The 7346-nt window shown below is 34.6% G+C and overlaps 2 protein-coding genes across 3 annotated transcripts; one reads left to right on the top strand and one right to left on the bottom strand.

The window, feature by feature from the left end:
* Positions 1-1802: 1802 nt before the first annotated feature.
* LOC111514135 (glutaryl-CoA dehydrogenase, mitochondrial) lies at positions 1803-4828 on the top strand. Of its 2 annotated transcripts, none has more exons than XM_074177451.1 (9): positions 1803-2017; positions 2193-2219; positions 2331-2465; positions 2581-2814; positions 3130-3259; positions 3334-3488; positions 3688-3985; positions 4061-4221; positions 4697-4828. In XM_074177451.1, exons 1-9 carry the CDS (start codon positions 1960-1962, stop codon positions 4756-4758), a joined length of 1260 nt encoding a protein of 419 aa, XP_074033552.1. In that variant the 5' UTR covers positions 1803-1959; the 3' UTR covers positions 4759-4828. The 2 variants fall into 2 exon arrangements, with proteins under 2 accessions (XP_074033552.1, XP_074033551.1); XM_074177450.1 differs by having other exon boundaries at positions 2328-2465.
* Positions 4829-4935: 107 nt separating this feature from the next.
* LOC111514131 (coiled-coil domain-containing protein 130 homolog) lies at positions 4936-6785 on the bottom strand. The gene is made up of 3 exons (XM_023170364.2): positions 6382-6785; positions 6063-6323; positions 4936-5482 (listed from the first exon to the last, which is right to left on the bottom strand). The coding sequence occupies exons 1-3, from the start codon at positions 6691-6693 to the stop codon at positions 5102-5104; spliced, it is 954 nt and encodes a 317-aa protein (XP_023026132.2). The 5' UTR covers positions 6694-6785; the 3' UTR covers positions 4936-5101.
* Between the last annotated feature and the right edge of the window lie 561 nt (positions 6786-7346).

The following is a 7346-nucleotide window of genomic DNA, read 5'->3' as shown; positions in this document are numbered from 1 at the left end:
GACTTGACGCACATGATGTGCGGGTTCCAAGTGAGCCTGCGGTCTATTAGAAGGCCTAGGTACTTTACCTGCGCTTGCCAGTCAATCTGACACTGGTTAGGTGCCTGCCAGCGCAATTAAGCAATTGCGCTGGCAGTGACCAAAGCGCTGACATCGGTAGCACTGACCCACCGAAGTTTTTGCGTGCTGGGGTTCAACCTGAACCTTCACAGTTAAGAGATCTTTGACCTCAAATATATGCTTCTGGTCTCTGTTTACCAGTACAAGGACCAGAGGCATAGGTTTGCCAGCGCGCTTCACGCGCGTGACGCTGGTGAGGTCAAAGCCCTTTGCTTCGAGCTCCTCATGCACATCGTCGACTGCCAAGTGCTCTGGCACTCCCCTGAAAACGGCTCGTATTTGCCGTTCGTCAGGGAGCGAGTAAGTATGATGAAGGATTTTCTCCTTCACCAAGAGTCTTGACAGTCGCCGATAGTCATCAGGAGATTCCGGCTGAACTTTTATGCCATCATGTAGATTGACGGCTTTTGAGAACTTGATATTCTCTTGGGCCGTCAATTTTAACAGCGATACCCATTTGTCCTTTGTCCTTCTGTCGGACAACAATGGGCGGAATTTTGGTCCAGGTGATCAGAGTTTCTATATATCTTGCCTTTATATATAGAGTCCATATACCAAGACATTGTCTAAAGATCTTGCTTTGTAACTTCAAACAAGGTCATCTATGTGCCAGTAGTTGAATTAAACCAGGTAGTTAACTTGAACAAATGTGACTAATTTTTTTTTTCATATTTATGCCTAATATACCGGTAACGTAAAATTGTTTCAGGTCTTGACTCGCATGAATATATTCGATACAATACTAACTTGGATTTTAATGCTATTAACATTGCAATGGTTATCACCTTTATGTGAAACGGCTGATTGAAAAACACAATAATAATATAGTCACATTTAGAATAAAATACAGATTAACAAAAAAATCATCAATTATGTGACAATTTATTGTTGAATGAGTAGCTGAAATGACACTTATAACTCAAACCTTCGAACCAATTACAGTCGGCTAAATTCATAACTCACCACTACAGGCCAATCACACATGAATACATTTATAACGTTATAGTTGTGTTTCAATAATTTCCAACTGCAAGTGAGCCTCGAAATTTTCCTACGTCAAACTCATTATACTCATATTGAACTGAACATTTGTTTTGAAATATATAGTTTCTAACGTAAAACAAATTAAACATGTTTCGGAAAGTTAAAACGTGTGTATCCTACCAGAAAGTTTTAAATTGCATGAAAGAAAAATATAAATGAAAATATTCGTGATATGTCATAAAAAAAGTAGTATTCTACTCCCGAGAAATTATTTTTGGTCTGCACTTTCATGTTTACAACGACTTTTTTTTCTCACGAGTAGTGTCTACATTTCTTATTCGTTGAATAATTATCATTTTCAATAGCAGCAATATTTTATTGTTATGATTTTAAAACTAGATTTCTCGTTTTCAGGTTAGCAAATACTTAGCATACATTATTTACTTACTACATGTCGCAAAAGATATAGAATGCAGGCGTGACAGTTCTGAGTTCTTGGGTTGATATATTTCCTATTCCTTTAATTCGTTGTGCAAGACACAATTTCTATTTTCGGATTGCCCGGTTGGCGGAGGAAATGATGTTAAAGATACGTTGCTTTTGGGCGGGATAACAGACACTTTATATTTTGTTTTGTTTTATGATGTGAATATGTGAATCATGGTTTGAATTGATAAATATTAAATATTGTTCACGAATGAAAGATAAAAACACATATTACACTTTTGATTATGAAAGAAATACATGTCATAAGGTCAACAGAGATATCCAGAAGTTTAAGTTATTCAAATATTAATAGAATTAATATACCTAAATTTGTTTGATCTTTAATTAAATATATAGGTGGAATTTATAATGTCTCTCAATGTCCTGAGAAAATTATTTGGAAGAATTGGGGAAAATACATGTATAAGTATCCTTTTCAATCAAGAGAAAACTACATCCTACAAATTACAATAAAATCGAATTTTACTGTGGCCAGTTTTACAGTTCTAGTGAATATATTCACCCTATACCATAGATTACTTATTTTATATAATAATAATTACACAGTTATGAAATATTTTCCTTAATTATCTTCACACTAGGATTACTTTCTCAAAAAACCTCCAGTGGTGAGTTGCATTCAATTTCATAAACACAAATTTCTCGATAGTAGAAAAAAATAAATATTACAATTTGTTATAAATATTTTCATAAACTTTAATGAAGTTAATTTGTAGCAGTGCCATTCAACTGGCAAGATCCTCTTAATTTGGAGTCCCTTCTCACTGAAGATGAAAAACTTCTCAGGGACCAATTTAGAACGTATTGCCAAGAAAAATTACTCACCAGGGTTATAGAAGCCAACAGACATGAAAGTAAGAATTTTTCGTTATTATTCAAGTTAGTAATATCTCTAAAGCTGATACAAAGTTTCTATTACAAAAAAAAGAAATTGTCTGTTAGTGCTGCAACATTTGGCTTGATTTTCAGTTTTCCATCGAGAAATTATGAACGAAGTTGGTGAACTTGGTGTTTTGGGTTGCACCATAAAAGATTACGGATGTGCTGGGGTATCGAATGTAGGTTATGGGTTGCTTACTAGAGAGGTCGAAAGAATTGACAGTTCTTACAGGTCAGCAGTTAGTGTCCAGTCTTCCTTGGTTATGGGGGCCATTCATGATTATGGAAGTCCAGAGCAGAAGCAGCAATATCTGCCACTTTTGGGTAAATCTTTCTTCTGATTTTGACATGTAGAGACAGTTTTCCGAATTATTACAGATGTCAAAAGGACAAAAATCTTCTTAGTTGGTTGTGACATTTTTGATAACAGAAAAGGATACAAGAATCGATAATTTCATCATTTGAATAATGTGCTCCTTAGAGGAAATGAAAGTTTTCCTATAGTCCATTTTCAAAAGGCTTGTAGTAATAAATCACTCAACACATATGTGGAAAGCGAAGAAAAATAATGAAAATAACCACATTTCAAATTTTTGTCATATATTCAATTTGGGTAAATTTATGTGAATACTTTTCTAGCAAAAGGTGAATATATTGGATGTTTCGGCCTGACAGAACCGAATCATGGAAGCGACATTGGAAGAATGGAAACTAAAGCTACATATGATGCTCCCTCAAAAACATACACATTGAATGGAAGTAAAACATGGTGAGAAAAAGCATTCAGTGTAATTATTTATTCAAGATCCTCAAAGTGTTTTCATTTATTTATATTCCAAATAGGATAACGAACTCTCCAGTATCGGATATTTTCATAGTTTGGGCCAGATGTGAGGATTCAAAAGTTAGGGGTTTTATTATTAATAAAAAAGAACACGGGAAAGGTTTGGAAGCTCCCAAAATCGAAGGAAAATTTTCGCTGAGAGCTTCAGCAACAGGCAAGTTTTACATTTTATAATATTCATTAAACTAAAAAGTTATTTTAAATGATTGTTTGATGCCATGAGAATTGTTTAAATAAAAAACCTTGGTGGCAGAACAGTGTTTTCACCTGAACTTGGAGCGTGTCATACGCACCTCCCTACCTCTCCGAAATAATAATTATATATATGTTTGTATAACATTTATGTCCTAAAGGTATGATCCTGATGGATAACGTGAAAGTTCCCGAAGACCATCTCCTTCCCAACGTGGTGGGCATGAGTGGCCCCTTTGGCTGCCTCAACAATGCCCGATATGGTATCGCCTGGGGAGCACTTGGTGCTGCCGAGACCTGTCTTGAAATTGCTCGAAACTACACTTTGGACAGGCATCAGTTCAAAAAACCTCTAGCCGCCACCCAACTCATTCAGAAAAAGATGGCTGACATGATGACGGACATTTCTCTAGGGCTAATGGGATGCTATCAGGTCGGGAGATTAAAGGATAATAAGATGTGGGTAAACGTACCAAGTAGATGTCTTTTGTTAGTATTGCCTGTTATTTCATTTTGAAAACTTTTACTCCTCAGGCATACCCCCGAAATGATTTCACTTCTGAAAAGAAACAATACCGGAAAAGCCTTGGAAATTGCTCGAGTGGCAAGGGATATGCTAGGCGGAAATGGTATTTCTGACGAGTACCATATCATAAGACACTGTATGAATTTGGAAGCAGTAAACACATATGAAGGTAGTTGAATTTGAGAATTCATCTTTATATTCAATGTATTTATTGATAAGTGTCAAATCTGAAGTCAAAATTTGTAACTTCAATCTACTTCAAACAGTTTTGAAAGTAAAAACTAAATTTTTGTGCCCATGTCCAAGCTAATATAGTTGATTTTTAATTTTTTATCAAAGTTATTTACTTAGGGTCAGTAAAAAAAAGTAAAAAGTAATACTGAAATAACATATAATTTTAATTTTCCTATAATGGTATTAAAATTTTGCAATCCTAGAATAAGTATGTCACAATCACGTGACAAATGATGTTATAAAAACTTGTACAATATTCTATTCTGTTTCTCTCTGCTGCAAGACCAGTTTCAATGTATTTTCGCAAACTGCAGTTAGACTAATGATGAAAGTACCCGTAATTCAAACTTTTGTTTGACACACTGCTCAAGCCCTCCTTATGTAAGAGGTTAATTATATTTTTGTTTTAGGTACCCATGACGTGCATGCTTTGATACTGGGTCGTGCAATTACAGGGATTGCAGCTTTTTAAATTTTGGATATGAATCGACTAATGGTGCTATTTTATTGTTTTATCTTGTATAAATGAATTCAATTTTTAATTATTTGTTTTATTGAAAAGTATTACCGCTTTCCGGAGAACTCAATAAGTTTTTGTAACTTTGAGTGGTAGAATCTTAGGCTTGGTGTATAAATTAATGTACAAAACTCTGACTAGTAATATACATTTCGAATATTTGAGTTATTTTTGAACAGAATGTTTTTGTATGATTTTCAGAATTTTGATACACGTGTAGTCACTTCAGCTCTACCAGTTTTCAAGCTTGCAGATGCTTTCAAGTCATATTTTTTTCCCGAAAATCTAATGAAAATGTTCATTCCGATTCACTGCTTGATCCATAATCGCCAACTAAACTTGTTTTTGGCTTCTTAATATCTTGATTTGTCACCATTTCTGAACTACTCCTCTTTGGCATGATTCCCAAGTCCTTCTTACTGGAATTCAAAATTTTCATAGCTTTTTCTTCTTTGTGTCGGGAGAAGTTACTTGTCGGTAAAGATGACTGCAATATTATTTCTTTCCTTATATCTTCTGTAAGTTCCAATATGCTTTTGGATGGTGTGAGTTTCATACTAAGTAAGGATGCATATTTTTTATCCTCTTCTCTCTCTGACAATAAAGGAATGTCCAGACTAGATTTTTTTAGAAGTAATTTGTCCTTCAGTGTCTTTTGGTTCAGTTCACAATTTGTTTTCTGCAATGAAAAAGGTTTTTTTGAAAAATTGAACATGAAATGCTAAAATACTGTTGAAAAAATCTGCTCAAAATCTGTTTTTCGTTAACCAGCTGTCGCACCCCAACGAACAACAATCCTCAGAAGTGGAAACTTGTGCGAGCTAAGGATTAACGAGGTCTTACCTTTTAACGTGTGATTCCTAATACTTCAAAAAATGTTGGGCAATTTGAGAGAAAATAACAGAAATGGAAAAGTCTGGGTTTTACAAAATAAGCTGTGATGATTCCACCAAAAAGTATGTTGGTCAAAATAAGCGGACTATAATAACTTGTTTCAAATGCAACGTGTTCCTTGAAACAAGTTATTTGGTTTTGTGAACCATGAAATTTTAGTTACGCTCAGGCTTTAGACAATAAATGGGAAATACTTGAAATTGTTGAGACAGTACATAACAGGTTTTTAGATGCCTTTGGAATGAGATATATAACAAAAGTCCCATTCCAAACAGCTAGTTGTTTACTCTCTTACAATTAACCAGGAAAGTGTTTTCATGAAAATTAATTGCCCGTTTTTTACTGTTGAGTAAACCAGGACATACCCTGAATTCTGCTCTAAGTTTTTGATTTGCGGTATATGAATCTGCCCAAAGATCTTCGTTCCTGTTGAATAATTTTGCCAGCCTGGGTTTCGCACTATTTGCTATATTTTGATCCTCTTCCCCGTGTTCAAGTTTGAACATGGAGTCATCAAACAACCGTTTTTGGGTTTCTTTAGTTTCTGGGACAACTTGTCCATTTTTGGTAGGGTCCCATCGATTCTCTTGTCGTCTTGCTCCAGATTGTATAACATAATCAAGGTTCTGAAAGAAAACAAATTTTCAAACCTCTTGAAGTATAGATTGAATCTCATGTACTTACAGCTGGATCAGCTCTTATAACAAAGTGATTATCACAGAGATGGCATTTCATCTTGAATTCGTATACGGGGGTGGTATAGTACATTCCAACTTTAGTCTTTTCGGCATTGTAGCGCACACCCATTCCAATGTGATTTTTGCATCCCTCGCACCAAATATTGTAAGGCATTTCGAAACGTATTATTATAATACCTTTATCTATTTTCCTCGCTCTTTCTCTTAGAGCATGGGTCCCCAAAAATTTATTCAATCCCCCGGCCCTAGGGTCGTAGTCCGGGGGATAATACTTATTAACGCCTTTTCTCTCACCCATTTTCAGTTACTGCAGATTGCTTCCAATTACTTTATCCCAGATTTCAAAATGCTAAGAGTTGATGTGTTAACCTAATTTTTGTGACATTTCTATTTTTCATTATTCTTTTTTTTTTAATTTCCTTACATTTGGCATTTTCTGTCGGGTGCATTCAACCAATATATATCTATTTTCAATATTTACCCCTATCAGCTAAACGCTTCATTCGAGTTGACACCCAATGATGAAGGCAGACTTTATGTTATTGACACAGTATTCCATGAGCCTTACTGCAATTACAAATGCTATCAATATGACAGGATGCCATTGGAATGGCATCTTATCACAAAGTTTTTTTCATGTCTTGAAAACGCGCGTCTAAAAGATTACTTCAGTTTTGGTCTTTAGAAAGAATGCTTATTTTGTAAAATATTTCAGCATTGACTGATAATATATAATATAAATATTATATATTAATCTTAAGTGTTCCCCATCAAATCTACGGAATTTGGAGATCTGAACTTATAAAGAAAATATTTGTTTTTTTTAGGTTTGTTTGTAGTAGATAAATTCAAAAAATACTCAGCAGATTTCAAACATTCTGCATTAGGAGTCAACAACAATTCATAGAGAAGAATAGATATCATTCGAAAACTATAATAATATTTGAAAAA

The sequence above is a fragment of the Leptinotarsa decemlineata genome, unplaced genomic scaffold, assembly GCF_025532065.1.
Source record: "Leptinotarsa decemlineata unplaced genomic scaffold, Ldec_3_MD MMD2_tig00002974_RagTag_RagTag, whole genome shotgun sequence".
Lineage (NCBI taxonomy): Eukaryota > Metazoa > Arthropoda > Insecta > Coleoptera > Chrysomelidae > Leptinotarsa > Leptinotarsa decemlineata.
The sequence above is the reverse complement of the archived record's forward strand: the minus strand, read 5'-3'. Positions and strand labels throughout refer to the sequence as shown.

Coding starts and splice junctions, on each gene's coding strand:
- LOC111514131 (XM_023170364.2), bottom strand. CDS start 6,693: ATGGGTGAGAGAAAAGGCGTTAATAAGTATTATCCCCCGGACTACGAC. Junction 6,324..6,381: donor TTATAAGAGCTGATCCAGCT/GTAAGTACATGA, acceptor GTTTTCTTTCAG/AACCTTGATTATGTTATACA. Junction 5,483..6,062: donor AACTTAGAGCAGAATTCAGG/GTATGTCCTGGT, acceptor TTTTCATTGCAG/AAAACAAATTGTGAACTGAA.
- LOC111514135 (XM_074177450.1), top strand. CDS start 1,960: ATGTCTCTCAATGTCCTGAGAAAATTATTTGGAAGAATTGGGGAAAAT. Junction 2,018..2,192: donor TGGGGAAAATACATGTATAA/GTATCCTTTTCA, acceptor TCTTCACACTAG/GATTACTTTCTCAAAAAACC. Junction 3,260..3,333: donor TTGAATGGAAGTAAAACATG/GTGAGAAAAAGC, acceptor TATTCCAAATAG/GATAACGAACTCTCCAGTAT.